Source organism: Mus caroli, chromosome 2, assembly GCF_900094665.2.
Source record: "Mus caroli chromosome 2, CAROLI_EIJ_v1.1, whole genome shotgun sequence".
Lineage (NCBI taxonomy): Eukaryota > Metazoa > Chordata > Mammalia > Rodentia > Muridae > Mus > Mus caroli.
In genome coordinates this window covers 87,045,191-87,067,256 of record NC_034571.1, presented here as the reverse complement: position 1 = coordinate 87,067,256, position 22,066 = coordinate 87,045,191, and the positions used below count along the sequence as shown (strand labels likewise).

The following is a 22,066-nucleotide window of genomic DNA, read 5'->3' as shown; positions in this document are numbered from 1 at the left end:
GGCAGAGGCAGAGGCAGAGGCAGAGGCAGGCGGATTTCTGAGTTCGAGGCTATTAAGATCATGGCAGGTAGTAACCCAGTGAGGAAGAAAGGAAATAATGTCCAAAGTGTCAAGAGATAAATTTAAGCTGGACTCTGATATACATACGTACATACATACATACACATATACACATATACATACACACACACACACACGTGGTGCAGAGGAAGCTGTTTGTTACAGAGCACACAGTCTTCCATGGCAAAATTAGGTTCCAGAGAAAGTCAGGCCAATCTGAACTGCAAACTTAGCCTATGGAAGGTAGTCTTCCCCTGGGGAGATGGTGATTATATGTGTGCACTTTTGTGTATTCACGCGTGCACGTGCATGCACGTGTGTGTGTGTGTGTGTGTGTGTGTGTGTGTGTGTGTGTGTGTGTGTGATAAAATTGTATGGCTCACGCCTTTGATCCCTCAGGAGGCAGAGGCAGGTGGATCTCTATGAATTTGAAGCCAGGGCTACAAAGTGAATTCCAGGACAGCCAGGGCTGTTATACTAAGAAACCCTGTCTCAAAAAGACAATAATTAAAGAAACAAGCAAACATGAATGAATAAACAAACAAACAAACAAACAAATAATTCTGTGTATCAATAGGTGTCATTCATAGGTCTATATATTGCACCAGAAGGATGTGTTTAAAGCTTACTACCTCATGAGGAAAGTGCCTATATTCTGCCTGCTTTTCAGAAGAGGAAACAGGCACAGAGGAGTAAGTCTGAAGTCATGTGATTAATGAGATACCAAGTTAGGGTTTGGACCCAGGCATGTGACTATTGAGTCTGTAGGCTAGCCTGTGCTTCTTTGCTGGCAGTGGACTTCCCAAGGCGGTGGGAAGATGTAAGGAAAGATGTGGGAAGAGGCTTGAGGAGAGAACTTCCATCTCTGTGTTTCTAGGCAGGACCTTCACTCATTCATCTGGTCAGACATCATTCACCATCAAGGGCATGTTCTGTGAACGAAGCCATGGCAGCCTCTGGTCTTTACCCTCACACATGGTCTGCACGCATGCGGAGGGGAGAGAGGTGGGTGGGTCTATTAAGTCAAGCCAGCTAGCTGAAGGAGATCACTGTCCCCAGTGGACGCTGACCTCCTACAGGCTAAATTTGTAGTCAGAATGGCCTTGCTCCTCTTGGAACTTCATTTGGCCAGAGAAGACTATGTGCTTTGTAACAGCATCTTCTGCCCACCCCTGTTCCCCCCATCCCCCACCCTCCACCCCCCAGGTCAGTGGCTAAGCAATTCGAAAGCAGATTTTTTTTTCCAGTCTGAGGAAGATCTCTGCTTCTCTCATTAAACTCAGGCTTGCAGCCTTACCCACCCCATGTCTGTCTGTGTCCTCCCTACACTGCCCATACAAACTCCCGAGCTTTCTAAATCTCTGTAAAGGAAATTATGTGAGATCTATACATAGTTACAGATGTTATAAGGGAAACTGCTATGCTGAGCCCAATAAAAACCCAGCTAGAACGGGTGGCTGGAATCGCACAGATTGTGTGGCTAGAATCACACAGCATCCAGAGAAGGCAGTGTAGAGAGGGGAGCCATGTAAGAAGATGCTCAGAGACCCTGACTTTGGACTGGACACCCCAAAGCATAAGTGGCAGCTTGACAGGCAGAGACATTAGAGAGGAGCATTCTAGGACAAAGCAGTGGCTGAACGTTTTCATCCAGAGAGCAATGAGTCTGTAGGTGATTGACGGTAAGGCACCAGAGGATGAGGTGGGCTAGACCCAGCCATTCAGAGAAGAGATAGAACCGAGCATGGACTTGCCACTCTTCAGAGGATCTGGGCTCACTTCTCAGCACCCACATGGTGGCACCATTAGTAACTCTAGTTCCAGGAGATCCAACACCCTCTTCTGACCTCCACAAACTGCATGAAAGTGGTAGACAGGTGAAACACTCACATATAAAAATTAAATAAAATTTAAAAACCAAGTAAAAATCAAATCAGCATAACTCTTTTCTCTACCAGGAGAAAATCGGGTATCATAATAACTGAAGCTTGTTCAAGGCCTCAAAGTGGGTGGGCAGCTCAGACAGGATGAGAACCCAAAGCCAGTTCTGCTCAGAACATGTGTGGCTCCCAGGTCTGGATATCTACGGAAACAGTTGAGGATGGATGCTCCCAAGGCTTCTTGACTTTCCCTTTGGTGTTGCCTACCTGGACACCGTGTCCTGTGGGCCTCCTTCTCCAGACCAGTTAGGTGTCTGTTGGTTTTGAATGAATGGTCTGGATGTTTGAACATTGCCCACTTTACTATATTCCTGTTCAAATCTGAGTTTGACATTCTTTGTCTGCTTCAGTGACTTTCGACCCCAGAGCTGTCTCTCCATCAGCCTTTGACCTCCAAAGTTTCCGTGTGAGCCCCTCTCTCAGCACTGGTCCCTTCATCTGCAGGAGCCGAAAGTCTCTCTGTTAAATAGACTAAGGGCCAGGAGCTCAGCTCAGCCTGTCAGTGGCTTCTGTAAGACAGCAGTATACGGGCTTCATACAGCCTATGATCCAGTTTAACCCCTTAGACACTTTTACTTCCATTTCTTATCTGTGGTGGCCATGCTTGCTTGGTGTGTGTGTGTGTGTGTGTGTGTGTGTGTGGTCACTCAAATACCCATGTGTGTGCAGGCATGTGGAGGTCAGAGGACATACCTTAGTTGTTTCTTAGGTGACACGTCTACTTAGCTCTTCTGAGACAGAGTCTCTCACTGGCCTAGGACTCTCCAAGTAGCCCGGGCTGGCCAGCAAGCCTGTGTCTGGCTCTTCACCACTCATTGGGTTACAAGTATAACCTTGCCTGGCTTTTATTACATGGGCCCTGCTCACTTTTCTAGACACGGAATCTAGACTCTTTCTCCAGAGCAGCCAGAGAGATTGTTGATTCTATGATCCTTGCATAATTGATGAAGCCATGGGCCAGGACAACAGTTTCACCCCTGTCATGATGCCAACTTATTGAAAATCATAAGCTACTGGAACAGGACTGTGTTTACCCGTGAAATAAGGAGTGCACTCAAGATTACCCTTCTAACAACGCCTGCTGTTCACATCCGCATCCCAGAAGCTTTTCTCCATGTTAGAGGAGGAAGTACATTTGCTGAGCCTGGCAAGCATATAAATCATCCATCAAGGGTGACACAGGGTGGAAAAAGTGCAGAGAGGTGCAGGTCTCCGGGAACAGCTGTGCTCTGTGCTCAGTCATGTGGAAGGCGCAGCAGTCTCTACCTTGGAGATGTGAGTACAGCAGGGGAGGTAGTGTGCTAGGGAACAGGTGTGCATTCTCCTTAGATGTGGGGCTTAAGCCTAGATTCTCCTCGTTGGGTTAGGATCTGATAAGTCACCCCACATCCATTTCCTGTGTACTCACTCTGCAGCAAACATGATGTTCTACTCCCAGAGAGTTTACTGAGGGGTGGGATGAGAGACTCCATACTCAGGAGCAAGGAAGTGCTTATGCCCCAACTCCTGAGACTGAACTCATGGCAGACACAGCTAATCCACCAAACTCCTGAGACTAAACTCATGGCAGACATAGCTAATCCATCAGAGGGTTCGTTCTTGCTCAGCTCAGGCATCCTCGTGCTGTATCAATGGGTAAGGACTGATATACAAGATGAAAGGTATTGGCTACCCTGGGTACATCTGTATAGAAAGGTGAGCAGCAGCCTTTCATTTTGGGCAGTTCTGAGGACGGAACCCACACAGCCTCATGTGTGTGACCAAACCCATTACAACTGAGCTACTCCCCCAGCCTGCTGAATATGGCCTTTTAAAACTAAGGGTTATTTTTATTTACGTGCATATGTCTGTGTGAGTGTGTGCCACTCACAGGTGCCTGGGAAGGCTAGAAGAGAGTGTTGGAGCATCTGGATCTGCAGCCATAGGCAGTTAGTGTGAGCCACCTGATGAAAGCGGTGGGAGCTGAACTCAGGTCGTCTGGAAGGCCAGCAAGTGTTCCTGTCTCTCCAGTTCCCTGAGTGTGGTCTTAAAAGGTCCAGTGTTTGGGGCTGTGCGCTACCGAAGGCCCAAAGAACAGCTCCTCGCCATCGGTGTGATCAGAGGAGGAGGGCTTCAGCCTAGAACTTGAGGCTGATGAATGGTGAAAGAGACAAAGGCATCTCAAGTAAGATGACAGTAATCTGGATCCAGAGGGGCACACACCCTTGGCATGGTGAAGTCACCAAGGTGAGACTGGAAAAGAATGTGAGGCCAGGCCATCAAGGGCCTTGAACAAAAGACTTGGAATTCTATTTTAACAGCAAGAGCTCTGGAGAGTCTGCGAGGGGAGAATGGCCTCAACAAAATGGTTTCAGGTAACTCACAGCAGCAGTGCATGCAAAGACAGTGACAGACAGACAGACGTGAGAGGCGGGAGGAGAAAGAGAGATGGAGTGGTGGGAGATGTCCAGGAGGGAGGAATCAGGGACACCAAGAACCAAGACGAGAAAAGGAGCATCGGATAAGACGTCTCCAAGAACAATGGACTGCTTAGGGCAGAACCCGGTTTGAGGGGGAGGGGTGTGTGTAAGAGAGCTGAACCCAGGAGGAATTTTGTTTTCTTCTTCTACTTCCAGGTTTTGTTTGTAAGCTTTCCAGAGGGAACTATAATGGAAGGTGCTGCATAACTACCTACAGCAGGGCTTGGAGGACAGACTGGTTCCTTCCTTGACCCTCCTATCTAGTCAAGAAGAGGCGTTCCCTTTAAAGGGCAGATACTGGGTAAGCAAGGAGTTGAAGATAGCCAAGGATATTGACATGTTGGCAGCTATATTTCTTCATGGTCTGAATGCCCCTTTGGGGTCACAGTTAGGTTGTTGCCACTAGATCAGAAATTAGAGTGCTCACCCAATTTCCAGATATGTGCTAATGAATGGTGTGTGTGTGTGCTGTTAAAGATTCTGGCTTCATAATATACATCACTTACATTGTGGTTTTGACTTCTGTACCCTTGTGAGTTTTTTTTTTTTTTTTAATAGGATCATGGGAAGAAATGACCTAAAAGAGAGATCTGGTCTACCATGATTTGGGAGTGAAATGGCTTGCTTACCCTAGCCCATGAATGTGTTGCCTACCAGATCCATAGTTATAGAAGTTTCTTTCAAATGCACAACGCAGAACCCACAGGGCAGCTTGTTCCCTTCAAGGCAGCCCTTTGCAGTTTATCTTTGGAGTATCTGCTTTGCTTAGCTTTGCTAAAACAACAATAACAAACACAAGCCAACAAGTAGAGAAAACTCTTCAGTTTACACAGTCTGTCTCTCTTACTTAATCCTCTCCCTTGAGAAAATACAGCGAGATGTCTGCCTCCAACCACAGCAGAGCCAGGTCGAACATCTCCCTTCAAGCTGCCATTTTGACAGAGTTGTTCTTCCTTCTAAACCAGAAACAAAACTCTTGCATCTCTCGCCCCACATCCTGCAACAGGTCTGCCAAACGTACAAGAATATGATTGGACCACAGGAGGTCAGTAATATCAGAACAGCTGGCTTCCGGTTACTATAAACTCGGAGTGTTTCTCCTCAGGTCCTTACAAGCTGCCTGAAATGAGAACCACCCTAAAGTGCCCTGCTCCCAGGTGTTGGTTGGCAACAGGTATTAAAGTCCATGAGATTCACAGATCCTACTGCCTGGATGCTGGATAAAATGGAAAATGAAAGCCAGTGCTATAGGTTGAGACCTTGTGTGACTAGAAGCAGCTTCCCTGTTGGGCCCTAGTCGGTACCTTCTCTTGACTGTCTGCTCCCTTTTCTCCTGGCTAACTCTCAGGGTCTGTGATGGTGGCTAACACTGACTGAGCACCCATTGTTAGATTTGGGCTGGAACACGGGATACATTTGCACTGGATGTCAGGATGCTGGGGGGAGGGGGGGCTGGATGGGGGACCTTTCATTAAACATTTACACTAGTGGAGGGTCAAGGCCTAAGCATGAAACATGAATGGTGGATATCTCAGGCCCAGCAGGATCATTGGGGCTCAGAGTAGGGAAGGTCACAAGCCCCAGGGCAGTTGGATGACTGACATTCCCCTGGAATGTTTTGCTGAACCCTTCAGTCATGGATACAGCAAGCCACCTTCAGCAACCTGGCAGGGAGAAATCAAGGGGAGGTCTCCCTCAGGGTCCTCTTGGGCTATCACACAGTGTTCTAGCAGTTTAGCTGACAGGAAGGAGTCTCTAGGGCCAGAGCATAAAAGGTCAGGAAATCAGGGTCACTCAGGGAAAAGGTGGGGGTAGGTTAAGATTGGAGATGGGCCAGGAGGGCTCAGAGAGAGAGGCCTTGGAGGAACAAGGGGCAGTTTCCATCCCAGCACTTACTGCATTCTGGGCACCATGCTTTGTGTGTTTTGGCTCACAGTTTGAAGGTGCAGTGTGTTCTGGTAGGAAAGGTATGGCTGCAGGCCCTTGAGGAGGTTGGTTCTATGGTTGGTTATATTGTATCCGCAGTCTGAAAGCAGGGAGATAAATTCTTGTGCTTTGCTAGTCTTCTCCATTTTAATTTGTCTGAGACACCCCCCCACCCGAATGGTCTCACCTATGGCCAAGATGGGTCTTGTCACCTCAATTAACCTAATTTTGATCATTCCCACAGGCCGGCCCTGGGGACTTGCTTCCTTAGTGATTCTAGGTTCTGTAAGGTTGACAATTTACCACAGCATGCTACCTAATCTCATGATGATTCAGTAATGAGGAAACAGCAGGTAACCAAGGCAGGTGCGGAAGGCGTAGGTCTCTGGCTGGTGTCAAAGCAGAGAGAAGGTGGATCCACTCAGATGCCTCATGCCTTCACTCACTCAAAGACTATATAGCAAAATCACTCTGAAAAGGGCCTTTGAAGGCAGCTTAATTATTTATACTATTTATTAGCCTAATTACCATTCCGTTTACTGTTGCAATTAGCGCAGCCTCCCAAGGCGGCCTGTCTGAGTCCCCCAGGCAGGGTTTCTCCTGGCTTAGTCAACCTCAGCCACAGCCTCTGTGCTCCTGAGGAGGCTGTGGCCCTATGGCGCCTCCCCCAGGGACAACCTGCAGTGCTGTTTGGATCCCTGGCAGGAGCCTCAGCCCATGATTCCAGACTTCAAGGCCCAGGTATAGGCAGACACAGGGAGTCACTGTGAGACTCTCCCAGAGCATTGGCAGCTACACAGACAAGGATTCTGGAACTTTCCTAAAACGAAGGAAGAGTCAAGAAACCCTACCGGGCAGGACTGGCAGGCATTTGCTTCCTCTGATGTTGGCAGCTCCTTTGTATGGACTGCAAATATCTCAGTTGTGCCCCCACGTCCCCCACTAAGGCCCTACTTGCCTTATAGGGATCTGAAGGATGCTTTTTCCATTCAGAGTCTGGTGAGCATGACCCTCTCAGGGCACCCTGAGACACAGTGACCTCCACCCCCAGCTTCCTCTCATGGCCCCTGCAGGGTGAGCTCTCCTGCCTCTGGTCCACAGAGCCCCTGTCTGGCTTCACAGCCAGGCTTCCCTACTGGGTTCTGTAATCTATTGTTCCAAGAGTGTTTGCTGTGGAAAGCAAAGATCCCCTGGTCCCTATCCTGATGCCAACATGGCAAAACTCTGGCCTTGAGTCAGTCACTCCCCACACTCTCTTGCTCTTCTTGTCGGTAAGTGTTTTGTACAAAGGCCCCATCGTGTGCTGCTTTGAGCATCTGCTATTCCTACAGTAGGAGATGAGGTCTTCAAAGGACACACTTGCACAGCTACCAGAAAGCCTGCAGGTCAGGCTGGGTTTTGTCTTGAAATAACACCACTGGTGAGCCTCTGTCTGTCAGCGCGTCCTTCCTTTCAGACGAAGGAAGGTGTACTGGAAATGGAAGCCAGGCTGCTGAAAGGCTCTGAGGGAAGGGAAGGTATGAAACCAGGAAAGGCAGGGCCACCAAACGTGAAGGGAGGCAGCCTGGCCTGGGCCTGCCTCCATCAGAGCCTCTGCTGTCCCCTCCATCAGAGCCTCTGCTGTCCCCTCCATCAGAGCCTCTGCTGTCCCCTCCAGTGCTCTCCCCACTCTGAATCCTCTCCGGAACATTCCTCTTTAAAAATTTTAGTCATCACTATTTTGGATTCTTTGAGCCTGGGCCTCATGTAGCCCAGGCAAGTCTTGAACTTGCTATGTACTCAGGGATGACCTTGAACTCTTGACTCTCCTGCCTCTACCTCCCTGTGTTACAAGCATGCACCACCATGCCTTACTTTTTATGTTATGTTAGTTGAACTCCATTATAGCATTTTCATGCATATGTCTCACTCTTGTACCTCACCCTTCCAAATAGCTTCTCCCCACTCTCATCCACGTTTCTGTCCCCTCTTCCCTCCAGTACTTCCTCTGCTTTTATAGGTATAGGCGAATCTACTTGGTGTAGGAGAGAAGACAGTTTGTCAGTTGTGTCATCTTCCAGTTGTGTTGTCTTCTTTTTCCTCCTTTTGTGACATGCTGGGGACTGAATCAAGGCTATGCTAGGCAAGTGTTTCATCACTAAGCCACATTCCAGTCTGAAGGTATGTCTTTCTTCCCATCCTGATCCCCTTCTTTGGTTCTCCTGTTCTTTAGAAATCTTCCTCCCACATCATATTCCACCTTCCACTTTCCTGTTATACATATATGCATAGCACACACAAACATAGATGTATGAATACACATATAAACATATGTGCACAAACACACATATATGCATGCAAACACACACTTGCACACACACAAACACATGTGAACACAGTCACACATATGGACATGCATACATATATGCATACATTCACGAAAACACACAACCACACCCACACAGACACATACAAGGACACATGCATGCACAAGTGCTCTCATGTATGAACCTGCATATACACATGTGCACAGGCATGCACACACACACACCCCTCTCTCCTGCTTGCCACTACCCCTCCATGATACCCCAGCAGCATAGCCACCTTAAGCAGTTAGGACCCTTTGTCAGGCACAGTATGAACTTCTCAGGTCCTCACAGGTGAAGACTTAGGTGTGTGTGTAGATACACTTGCACTTGTGTGTATGTACACATGGAGAACAGAGGTAGATACCTGGTCCTATGACTCCCTGGTGCTGGGATCATAAGCACTCACCACTATGCCAGGCTTTTAGACTGGTGCCACTGATTTGAAGAGATCTCCATGCTTGCACAGTCAGCACTTGGCAGATTGAGACAGCTCCCTGTGCCCATGGGTGAAGTTTTTACTTTGTCCTAAGCTAACCAAGTGAACCAAGGCCTAAAGGGAGGGAAAACCAATCGGGAGTGAGATTGCCCACATGCCACGCCTCTCACGGGTCCCGCTGTACCACAAGGCAAGTGCAGAGATTGCTCAAAGCCCGCAGCACCCCTGCAACCCCGTGCCTATGCTGTGAGCATGCTGTGGCTGCAGGCAGCTTGCTTACCCACTCCCCAGCCAGCCCCCGTGCAGCCTCCAATCCATTTACCCTCTCAGCCTTCCTCCAAGCCCTGTGCCAGTTTCTAAGAAAGCTAAGCACACCCTGGCTTTAATGAGCGGAAGTGAGGGCAAAGGAGATCAATGCAATCTATCAACCTGCCCTGGGTCTTTGCCAGGTGGACTCAATCACACAGAATTCCCTCAGGGCCCTTCCCTGCTTTTGTTCATTCATACTCCTGTGTAAATGCCCCTCATGGCACGGTCCCAACTTGTTCCCATAGAGCAAGCTTCAGGAGGCAAGCGACACTCTTGTCATTATAATGGAAAAACTCATAAAGCTTTCTTCGTCACCCTAAAACCTCAACCGACCTCTCGAAATATCTTGTAATCACCCTTCAATGCAGTGCGAACATCGTCTAAGCCTTTCCTTTACTGTAGTGTAAAGGCATGAAAGCCTTTCAGCCAAGGAGTTAGCACTTAGTGAAAGTTCCGATGGGAAGGCTTGGGTACAGGCCACACAGCAGCTCCACTGGGGACATTGTCAGAGCTCCTCCTGGCACTGCTCAGGCCTGTCAGCCTCAAGACCTATGGGCATTATATACAAACTGGAGTTGAGCTGAGAGGACCCTCGAGTGTCTGGGCGAAGCACCAGGGTCCTCAGCTCTCAACCCAAGCTAAAGGTTGGTGGGGTGGGAGCTAAGGACGAGGGCCAAGACAGCTTGCAACTGATTTAAGTACAGAATGGCAGGTACAGACTTCTCAATTGTCACGCCCACTGCTTCTGGGACACAAGTGTCTTTCAGATGCACGCAGACGTACCTGGGTTCACTTCAAAGAACTTCCAGTGTACTTAGAAACGTAAATCAGGATAAATGCACAAGAATCATTTTAAAATGTTTCCAGGAAGGGCTTAGGAGATTCTGAAGTGAGATGCGTGTGTGTTTTAGTTTCATCTCCTGCTGCTGTGACCAAACCTGACAAGAAGGAACTTATAGGAAGGAGAGCCAATTCTGGCTCACAGTTTTAGGGGATACCAGGCCATCATGGTGGGAGAGGCAGGAAGCCAGAGGGTGAGGCAGTTGATCAGATTGCTTCTGCAATCGGGAAACAGATCAGACAGGTTGTGGAGCCAGGCTGTAAAACCCCAAGGCCCAACCCTAGTGGCCCACTTCCCTTGGCAAGACTCCACTTCCTCAGCCTTCCAAAACATCGCCACCTGCTGGAGGCCAGAGGTTAGAACACAGCAAGTCTAGGTGGGGTGGGGGCGGGGCATAGCTTACATCCAAAGCACAACTTCACACAGTTTCAAGGGGGCTATCTCAAAGGAAAGAGGAAGAAGAAGAAGGGAGGGAGGGAGGGAGGGAGGGAGGGAGAGAGGGAGGGAGGGATGGAAAGGAGGAAATCAGAATGTCAAAAGAGTTTCAGAATTTGGCTTCTTGAATATTGTTGGGAGAATAGAAAATGGCAGAGTATCTATGGAAGGCAGTTTGGCTGATCCTCCAGAAGTTACATGCAGAATTTCCATATGATCTGGAATTCAACTCCCACATGTATTATGTCCTGAAGGAACACAAACCAACAGGCTGTGATGTCCAGGGAGGAGGACTAGGGAAAGGAAAGCAGGCGGGGTGTGTGAACAATGGGACAGACCTTAGCAATGCTCTGAGTGGTGGGACTAGAGAGCTGGTGCAGCAGGTACCAACATCTGCTGTTTTGCAGATGACCAAAGCAGGGTTCATACACTGCTTCCCACAGCAGACAGCTCACAGCCATCTGTAACTTCCCATCCAGGCACTCGGACAGCCTCCTGTATCCTCATCCAAGTGTACCTGCACACATATGCTCAGATGCACACACACACACACACACACAAAACTAAAAATAAAACAAAGCTTTGCAAAAAGAGTCATTATGCTAACTGTAAGACACCAGACACAGAAGGTCACTTGCTAAATGGTTCTATTTATATGAAATGTCCACGGAGACAGGCAGCAGGTATGTGTTTACCAGAGCCTGGGGAGGAAGGACAAGAGGCTTTCACTCAGCAGTGCAGGTTTTCTGCCAAGGTTATGAATTATTCTGGAGCTAGGTAGAGTGGTAGTTGGTTAACAACTCGAATGTACTAAATGGCACTGATTCATGATTCATGCACTTTAAAGTGGTCGGGTTTTGTGTGGATTTTACCTTAATACAAAAACCCATGGGAACTAAATAGAAGCCATACTAAGTCCACAGAGGCATTAGAACATATGGAGCATGCGTGAGGATGGCCTGACCAGGGACTGCAATGGGATGCTTGCCTCAGCTTCACTGACCCTCCAGCTTGACCTCATGCTCTTCACTTCACACACGCTGGCCTTTCTGTTGACTCTGGTCCTGCCCACAGCACTGAATGCTTTATGAGGATAGAGAATGGGTCACTGTGTCACGGAGGAGGGAGCAGTCACTACTGTGTACCCATCCCCGAGTACAGAGCCTGGCACACAGTATGTGCTCAATAAATGTCATTACAGGGGTAAGGAAAGGAATAGAGGGCCGGGTGTGGTGACATAAAACTTTAATCCCAGCACTTGAGGGGCAAGGCAGGAGGATCTCCAAGTTCCAGGCTAGCTTGGTCTACATAGCGAGTTTCAGTCTAGCCTGGGCTACATAGTTAGAACAGTGAGACGCTGCTTGAAATGCTCAACTTAAAGAATAAGAGGGAAGGAGGGGAAGGGGGAGGAGGGGAAGGGAGGAAAGGGGAAGGAGGAAGAAGAGGAGGAAAAGTGAGTATAAACACAGTGAAGGGGAGAGAGGGCGGGAGGGAGGAATGCTTCTGTTTTCTTCTCCCCTCTGCTGACATGCTAGTTTCTACAGTTTGGTTATGAGGTATTTTGTGTGCTCAAATGTGTTGGTTCTGATGGCCATACAAAGAAATCCTTAGTTATTAAAATTCAACTCTACTGGGACTGGAGAGCTAGATCCGTGGGTAAGAGCACTTGTTGCTCTTGCAGAGGACTTGGGTTTGGTTTCCACCACCCACATGGTGGCTCACAACTGCTTGTACCAGTTCCAAGTAATCCAAGCAATGCCCTCTTCTGACTTTTGCAGAAACTTCTGTGCATGCATGCACATAGTGCTCATGTACACACACACACACACACACACACACACACACACACACACACACACACACAAGAACACTTGCTTCTGTGAAGCTATTTTCTTCATCTTCAGACCAGGTATCCCCAGAGCTAGCAAGAAATAGTCTGTGTAGGTTGTGAACACAGAGGCACTAAGGTCGGGGTGGGGTTTGAACTGATGCCCTTTAGTAGAGGAATGTGCAGAGATCCTGTACTCAGGGTAGGCAAGAGAGAGCCTCGGCCTCAGTATCCCCATAATGTGGCAGGTACCCAGGAAAGAGCTCGTGTCTGTTTATTCTGATTGTTTCTGGATCTTGACTCAGGTGTCCTCTTGCCCTTTTGAGTTCTCTTGCTGGTCTCTTCTTTCCCTTCTCTCTTTGCCTTAACCACTGCTTGCTGCTTTGGCTCTTTCCCCTACTGAGTCCTTCTCCTGCATTCTTAGTTGCGGATTATATGGTCAGCATCTAAAACCCTGGGCAGGGTGCAACAGTGTTTTCTGTATGGGATCTACTAGGAAATAACTCACAAACCTGACTCTTGGCTAATTTTCCTGTTGCTGTGATAACACGCCTAATAGACAAGGGGAAAGGCTGTCCTTTGGCTCAAGGGAGAGCAGGGAGATCAAGGCAGCAGGAGCTTGGAGTAGCTGTTCACATCACAATGGTAACAGGAAAGCAGAGGGCAGTGAAGGCACACTGCTCTTCAGCTCCCTTTCACCATGGATTTAGTGCTGGATTTCATCCAGGGGATGGTGCCACCCACAGTGGACAGGTCTTCCCACCTTGGTTAACATAATCAAAATAATCCCCAGGTATGCCCAGAAGCCTGTCTCCTGAGTGATTCTAAGTTCTGTTAAGTTAATAATTAACACCAACCATTACACTAACTAATCTATAAGCCATACCAAAAAGAGAAACTGGGGGAGGAACCAGGAATGTGATGGGCCAGGACCTGCCATTGGGAAGGGACTGGTAGGTCCAAGTACAGAGATACCCTATGTGATTGCTTTGAAGGGCTTAGCACTTCCTGCGGCCGTGTGCTCATTTCCCTGAAATAATATATGCTAATCTCGTGATGAAAAATTCATACTGTCTTTGTTGTTGCTAAGCAACCAGCCCAAACATGTTTACTGTGTAAAATCTCTCAGGAGGGCCCTGGGCTGTACCCAGTGCCTGGAGCCGACAGATGTACGACGCAGAGAAAACCCCAAGCATCAGGGGATATTTTGGAAACTTACCTGCAAAGATGCAGACTCCTGTTCACCTGTCTGGGGAAACAGTGCCCTGAGCAAAGCTTTTTCTTATTAAGCTCTAGCTAAGTGATCAAATATTTGGTTCTAGAGCCAGACTTCATGTCCCAGCTCTGCGCATGAATGTTACGCTCTCACATTTCTCACCGGTAAAGTGCAATTGTCTGGTACATAGAAAGAACTTATGTAGATGGCAGTGCCAGACCTGATATTTGCTACTCTGTGGAAATGGGTCTTTTATTGTTGTTTCATACAGACAGATGAGTTACTAGTCAGGGGATTTACTACAGAAAGCTGGCAGTTGAATCCTTTAAAGAGGTGAGAACTGGGCTGGGGTGGTCTTAATAGTAACGTGTACTTAACATGTAGGAAGGGTTGGGTTCAAGCCTCCCCTGCCCCCACCAACAACTATCAACAACAATAACAAATGAGAAAAAGGCTGAGAACCTATGGAGGTCAGCTCTTAGAGCAGCCAGAGTCCAACTAGTTCCAGAAGTGGGGTTAGCAATTCACAGGACCTCCAATAAGAGTCATCAAAAAGGATGTCCAGAGAGTGGCCTCTCAGACTTGGAGAAAGATGTACTTTGGATTGTGGCTGGCATTGTCCCTCCTCAGGATTTCCCATAATTCCCTGAGTGTCACCTCTCATGGAGCACCATTACACGCTCTGTAGCAATTGCTGGCTGCACCTTCTGTCTCCTCAGCAGCAGTATGTCTGCCTTTTACCGTATACTGTGCTTCAGATGCACTCATTAACCTTTAATGGATGACATGATTAATGTGTGGTACCACTGCTGTGCTTGGCCCGTCTCACTCATGGGTGTAATGAAAACAAGCAGCCTAGAGATGCTGCTCTGAGGCCATAGGAAGGAGGACAATTAGGGGTATCCTAGGGCCCCATTGATGGCATTGTAGCCCCAGTCCCTAGAGCAAGACTTTTATGTTGCAGGTGGAGAAACAGTGCAAATGGGTAGCATCAAGAGGCAGCTTGTGAGAGACCATGTACAGGAGGATCTCAGGCCTAAAAGCCCATTCATTAGAGTACTGGCCTAGCCTACATAATGTTCACAAATACTATGTCACGATGAGATGGCTTAATCGGAACCATGTTGGTACATAACTTCTTACAGGAAAACACACAAACAATAAGGCTAGGTACATTTTAAAGAAAATAAACCAAGTACCCAGCACTTACATCAAGAGGCAGAGCAGAGATCAAAGTCCAGAGGCTACCCATGCTCTATGCAGCCTGTCCCTTACTGGCCTTGCAGGGTGTCACCGTGCATGTCTCAAGCCTGGCTTCAGGTTTTCTGTAAATGGGTGCTTGCCTGTATGACCTACTTTGTGGTTTGTTGCCCCAAGTCCATATTGTATATAAAACCTTTCATTCAATATACACATCCAGGCGGATCACATGCCCTGCTTCCTAGCAGACATTGTCAGGGACATGGGAAAAGTGAAGGACATACTTTGGACTTTGGAGGAAAGGACTTGACTATGCATATATTATTTGACACAAATCCAGCATTTATTCATCCCATGAAAACTTGGAACTCAGCTTCTGTTGTCAGCCATCATGTTTCAGCTCTGATGGATGGAAAGAGCTGAGTGAGCTGGGCGCTGGTATGGATGGGTTGGGTGTGGAAGTGGGGAGCAGGGGTGTGGGTGGGAGAGCTGTGTGTGACAGTGGGGAGCAGGGGTGTGGGTGGGAGAGTTGGGTATGGCAGTGGGGAGCAGGGATGTGGGTGGGAGAGTTGGGTGAGTACAGATAAAGGCCAAGCAAGTTCACTAAAGTCTCTGGCTACATGTTGCCTTTGAGAGGACAGACAATATCAGGTCTCCTGGGAACCTAAAAGTTATTTGAAAAGATCCACTTATGGCACTTATGGTCACAGTCAAGCAAATGTCACATAGGGGTATTAGGACCCTAAAATGAAAGCCTCTTGACTTCAGGATGATCAAGGGGGAGAACAGCCTCTCTGCTCACCCAGGAATGCCAAAAGGGACAGTGGGAACCTGAAACCTGGGAAGAGGAAATTCCAGAGAATGAAGACAGGGAGTCTGAAGGCGGCTTTCACATAAATTCTGAGACAGTTGTGAAGGAGAGGACACAGCCCTCAGAGCACCTCCCTGAGGGGCCACCTCACTGACTATTTCTTCTTCAAATCACAGGTCAGCTGTAACCCGGACTTCCTGGTGTTCCCAGTGATTCCAGCAACCCAGGAATGTCCTGTGTAAGAGACTGAATTGTCTGCATCTTCCCCAAAGGCTGGACACAGTGAGGGGGAGCAAGAGCACTGTGACCTGTGACCTGAGACAGCAGGGCATGGTCTGCAGAGACGATGCTGCAGAGAGTTCCCACCCTCTGCTACCTGGCCCTCAGCAGGAGCTCCTGATCACCTGTGCTGTGCCCTGACCTCTTCCCTCCAGGGTGCTTACAAATCTCAAGGTAAAACATATTGGCTGTAAAGGAATAGTCAATAGCATATGTCCAGGAAAAGCTACATGCGTGGTCCTTTATTAATGTAGTAAATCACAGGGCAGAGCAGGGACTTTAATAAAGGCCATAACTTAAAATGGGAGGGGAGGGGGATAAACAACTACGGGAAGCTTCAGCCAGCGCTGCAGCATGGTTCCGATGAGCTACGATTTTCTGCAACAAAGTTGCAGAGATCAGGAACACGCCCCTGCTTTCTTGTTTATAGCCCCACTTGTAGAAAATGCCAAGTTTCAGTTGGAGTTACTGGTGATAAAACCATGATCATTTCTCCCCCACTCAAGACCCTGACCCCCATAAACTCCATCTGCAGACTCCTGGCAGATTTTGAACCCCTGGGAAGACCTCCAGGCTCTTTTTTTCAGTACAAACTTCAATTTTGTTTATCCATTTGGGGCATAAATCAGATTAGCAGCCTGCCCTATGACACCAAAGACATTTCCCAGCAACACAGCCAATGAAATGTGGAAGCACCAGGCAGGGATGCTGCACCCTACAAACACCCCAGACCTGAGGGGGACACAACAGCTGCAAGCTGCTGGAGCCAGAAACTTAGAATCACCTCCCTCCTCCAGTACTGAGTCCTCTCTCTGAGCATCATCTTCAGTGAGCCCTGCTGACTGTCCTCAGTCACCTCCCACCCTGCGCCTGCCTTCTTGGCTTCTTTGAAATCAAGTGTGCTTGCTGTCTTTGTTGTTACTTTATCTGGGTCAGTGGCTGAATCAGAGCACAGTGGCCACCAAGACACCTTGAGCTCTCAGGCCATCGTTTTCACACCTATTGAGCCTCTGTTGCCAAGTTCCCTGGCACCATGGAACGAGGAGAAGAAATGTAGATGGGTGAGCATTACTTATCAACAGATATTCATGGGTGGACATCACTGGGCCTCCGTAGAACTGGCCCTGGGCTGCAGAGCCACAGCCCCTGCACCCATATCCCTTGGAACAGAAGGCTGGGCGCCTTTGTTTGCCAGTGGTTTCTTATTTGCACAAATGCCATTTTCTAGGTAGGAATGAGTGTAATGCAGGTGGATGATATGAATGGCAGCCAACGTTGGGAGCTCTGTAAAGGGCATTTGAAGGGATGATATAGGACAACGGTCATAAGGGTGGTTGTTTCACGGGCTAGTAAGTAAAATCCTCCCTCGTATGGTAACAGGAAGAGATCGAAAGGCTGAGAGGCCATCTGTATGGAAAATGAGTGGGGAGGAAGAAGAAGAGAAGGAGGAGGAGGAGGGAGAGGGAGGGGGAGGGGGAGGGGGAGAGGGAGAGGGAAAAGAAGAAAAAAGTAAATACTGAAGAAAGAGTCACAGGGGTGAGCCTTCCTGGAGAAACAGGCACCTGACAGACAGAGGGGGAGGGGGCTGGCTGAAGGGGCTACTAGTTAGGAATCTTAAATCAGACTAGCTCAGGGACAGTGAGGCTCAAAACCAAACCAAACCAAACCAAACCAAACCAAACCAAACCAAACCAAACCAAACCAAAACAAACCAAACCAAACCAAACCAAACCAAACCAAAACAAAACAAAACAACACAAAACAAAAACCTCTAACTGTGTGGCCTTGGGCAAGTCACTTGCCCTCTCTTGAATTTGTGTTTCCTAATTTGTAAGTTGAACTATTCCCCTCTACCTTTGTTGGTCTGTTACGAGCAAGAATATATGTAAAAGTCTTACCAGTGAGGCCGTGTGGGGGTGACTAAGCCATGGCTGGCTTGCTGCCACTTATTCTAATGAGGTGTTTGGGGGGTTTAAGTTGCAAAGAAATAGCCTGGCTTGCACGTCTTTGGCAGATAATCAACATTGTGTGGGCTACTGGGGGTCAGTAGGACAGTCAGAAAGGAGCTGGAGGCAGTTCACACTAACTGCTCCCCAGTCAGGGGCAAGGCTGAGGGCCACGGCTGAAAGGCAGCAGGATGCCATCTGTCCCTCAGGTATCTCATACACACCAGATGGGAGGGCAGAGAACCACACCCTCACCACGGGAGGGGGGGAGCCCACTCCCCACTCGCAGACTGACCTCCCACCACTCAGCAGCTCCTGTTTACCATTGACAATGTCACTTGCCTGGGATTCTAAGTGCCTCAAGGACAGCAGCCATCTCCCTTTTACTCTCTCTGCTGTGACCAATGACACAGGCTCCACTCTGGGACCCGGGGCGGGGGTGTCTTCTGAATAATTAATTTACCAGGAAAAGAAGAACTGGCTCAGAGCAAAGATGCTCCCAGAAGACCAAAACCAGGGAATCTGTAAGTTCCTGGGACGTCCCTGATGCACACCTGACCTATGGCCAGCCTTCCTCTGTCCAAGGAGCACTGACCTCCACCTAAGAAGCTTTCTGGAGTCACAGATCATGGAGAAGGCCCTTCTCCCAGATCTCCCTGCTTCCATTCCTGCCTGGGATGCACAGTCCATTTCCAGCTCAAGTGGGGCCACAGATGCAGGGGGATAAAAGCCCTCTGAATCTCCGGAGACCCACGGGGAAGCTGAGGCTCAGCTGCTAGGAGTGGGGGGTCTTGCAGGCTCCTCCTCACTGGCTCCCTCTAGAGCCCCCCCCCTCCTCCACCGCGCGCTCCTGCTGTCCAGCTGGGAGGAGGCGTCACCTCCTCCTTTCTGGTTATTTTTCAGAAAATTTGTTTCTCCTACAGTCTCCCTCTTTCCTCTGGAAGACCCCACTACCCTTGTCCCCTATTTCTGCAGACGTCCCCCGAAGGGTATTCTAACCCTGCAGCTCCCCCATCCTTCCAAAGGCTCACCACCTCTCCTCCCTGCACACTGTCCCCCAACCTCATTCCTTTCCCAGCCCTCTGAAGCCTTCATTCCCCCCTCCCTCCCATTCTCCTTCATGTCCTTCCCCCATTCCTCGGGGCCACTGCGACCCCTGCTGCAGGTCTGCAGTCCCTTCCCAGCCTGGCAAAACATAGGGTGGCCCGGCCATCCCACCTAGCCTTCACTCACCTGTTGGGCCGCCTGGAGCACACCGGGCCTCGCCTTCTCTGGGTCTGGCTCACGGTCCCGCGGCAGCAACCCCTTCTTGGGGTGCATGTGTCGGCACAAGCAAGTGACCCCGCACAGCGCAAGGATGCTGGTGGCAGTGCCCAGCGTGGCGCCCAGCGCGATCACAGGTACCGACAGCACCATGGTGCCTGCTTCCCGCGGCTCGCCCACCTCCCGCCGGCCTCCTGCACCTCGCGCTCCTGCCTGGCTCCAGCCGCTCTCTAGACTCCGAGGGCGGGGACGCAGCCAGCTGGGAGGAAGGATGGCTGTAAGGACGTCAGAGGCGGAGGCTGACCCAGAGGCGCGTCAACCGCTACCCCCTCCTCGCCACCATGTGACCCGCCCCCTATTGCCAGGAGGGCAGGAGCAGGTAGGTGATAGCCTCAGGTTTGTGTGTTCTATGTACACAAGCACACACATGTATACACACGCACACACACACACACACACACACACATTGGTAGGTGATAGTCTCAGGGTTGTGTGGGGTCATTCCTAGTGTTCTCTCTCTCTCTCTCTCTTCCTCTCTCTCAGGTGATAATCTTGGGGTTCTTTGGAGCAATTCGTAGATCTCTGTGTACACACATGTATGCACACAGAGACACGCAGATGCACACACGTACATGTATGGAGACACACACACACATTGGCATGTGATAACCTCAGGGTTGATTCCTAGTGCTTTATGTATAGACACACACACATATGCACACATTCACAAAGACACACGCAAGTGGGTAATTTTAGTGTTGTCTGGAGACATTCTTAATGCTCTGTGCACATGTGTGTACACACACAGGCAGCTGGACCTAGGAAGGACTGGAGCTTACTAAGGTCACAGGGTCAATCAACCAGGGCTTCAACCCAGACCCGGAACTCACCTCATCAGGTTAGTAACCCTTTGCTTGCCACGGCACCCTTCCCCCTCCCCCAGAGCTGGTAAAAAGGCTGTAAAGTGGATGCCCTGAGCCTTGCAAACACTCACACAGGACTAGAGCTGTCTCATTTTCTAGGCTCACAGTGACTTCCCACTAAGGACAAAGACAGAGACTGGGAGAAGGAGTGTGGGGGGAACAAGGAGAGAGATGGGGGAGCCTGGGGTATGGCAGGGGCTGGCTGATGCAGTGTGGCTTCTGGCGTGGGGGTCCTATGTTCTGGTGGGTTGTATTTACAGCTCACATTGATTACCTGATCTGATCAGAAGAGACCTTACCTCCTACATAGCTGAGGACACAAGGACACTAAAAACCTTGCCAGCCTCCTGAGGCCACACTCAGTGTTTGCTGATTCCAAGTCCTGTCTTCCAGGGGCCAATGACAGCAGAGGTTGCTGCTAGGGCACGAGGCTCACAACAAGGACAGCGTGTATGCTTGTGAGGAAGGGAAAATGAGAACTTGTCTAGAAAGGTGACTGTCTTAGCTCTAGGAAACTGAGCTGTTTGGTGTTTTTCGTTATGAGGAAGGTTTCCTCCACTGAGGACTAGATGTTGTTTGTGGGCGCTCGGGGTGCTGGGCACTTCTGAGAAGGGGCTCGGCAGGATTTAACCCTAGGCTTCCAGGCAGCTGATGATTCCAGCAGCTCTTGTCTGTCTCCCCTCAGGTGTGATCATTGCCTGGGTCCCCCTTCTCCTCCCACTAATTTATCACTTACCCACCGCACAGAGCCCCACCCAGGACTCCGTGCCTTAGAACGGTTGTTTTTCTACACAGCATGGTTCTGTAGGTTGTCTGGGCTCAGCTAGGTGGTTTCTGCTCAGAAGTCTTCTGGGACTGCAGTTATCCAGGGGTCCAGCTGGTTTGGGCTGTGCAATGGAGCACTCAATGGCAGCAGCTGGTGCTGGGCCACCACAGGAAACACTCTGAAACCTCAGCAGGCACCCTTGGTTCTCCTCTGCATGGCGTCTCTCTGTGGCCCAAGCATCTCCCAGCATGGCAGCCAGCTTCGAAGAAGAAAGCCCCGACTGCCAGTTCTCCTAAGGGATGGGTACAGGAGAAAAATCATTTCTTTGCTCAAAGTAATATGCTTGTTTTTCTAATTCTTTCAACATCTACCAGAATGGATGTTTCTGAAGCCTGCATTGGACCCTGACTGTCACAGACATAAACTCTCAAAGGTTCTCCGTGGATGGACCCCAGGAGAAACTCAGATGCAAACACTGCCACAAGGTTGGTCCTGCTTCTCTTCAGTCATCCCTAGTAGGCTGGAGATTCATTCATTTATTCAAAAATTAGAGGCTGCATGTTACTCATGACTGCACACAGCAGGCACTCAATAATTGTTAAGTAACCCACGTGATCATCTCCCTAGGGGTTCTGGCAGCTTGCAGGGAGTTCCATTTTCAAGATCACCTCCATTTTATTACATTGACTTTCCCACACTTATTACTTGTGTGCTTGCTCTACATTACACCAGGAATAATTTCCTATTAAGCTCCATTTGTTTACAACTATGAACTGTACTTCTTGAACACCCACCTCACCCCCATCTCCTGTGTTCTATTTAGCAGCCTCTCTCATCAGAACCTCCCTGGGAGGTTCTTTTGGCTCCCGAGCTTGGCATTGCTAAACATGCTGGAGAGACGAGAGGCTTAATTAAGGCAGCTGGCTGCAGGTCTCCCAGGCCTGAGCTGCTCCCCTGGGAGACTCTTAATGCCACCAGTCAGAATAGAATCTACTGAAGGTATGGATGGAAAGAGGAGGAAGAGCACTTAATACCAGAAAATGTCTGATGGACATCAGACACCTGCCATGTGGTCCATTG

General features: G+C 49.2%; 1 protein-coding gene across 1 annotated transcript in view; it reads right to left on the bottom strand.

Moving 5' to 3' along the window:
- Window positions 1–19,533, bottom strand: part of Syt13 (synaptotagmin 13) — a 41,015-nt gene extending 21,482 nt beyond the window's left edge. The window contains exon 1 of the mRNA XM_021156263.2: window positions 19,268–19,533. Within this exon, the coding sequence (XP_021011922.1) occupies window positions 19,268–19,450 (183 nt within the window). The 5' untranslated portion in view covers window positions 19,451–19,533. The remainder of the gene's footprint in view (window positions 1–19,267) is intronic.
- Window positions 19,534–22,066: the final 2,533 nt, after the last annotated feature.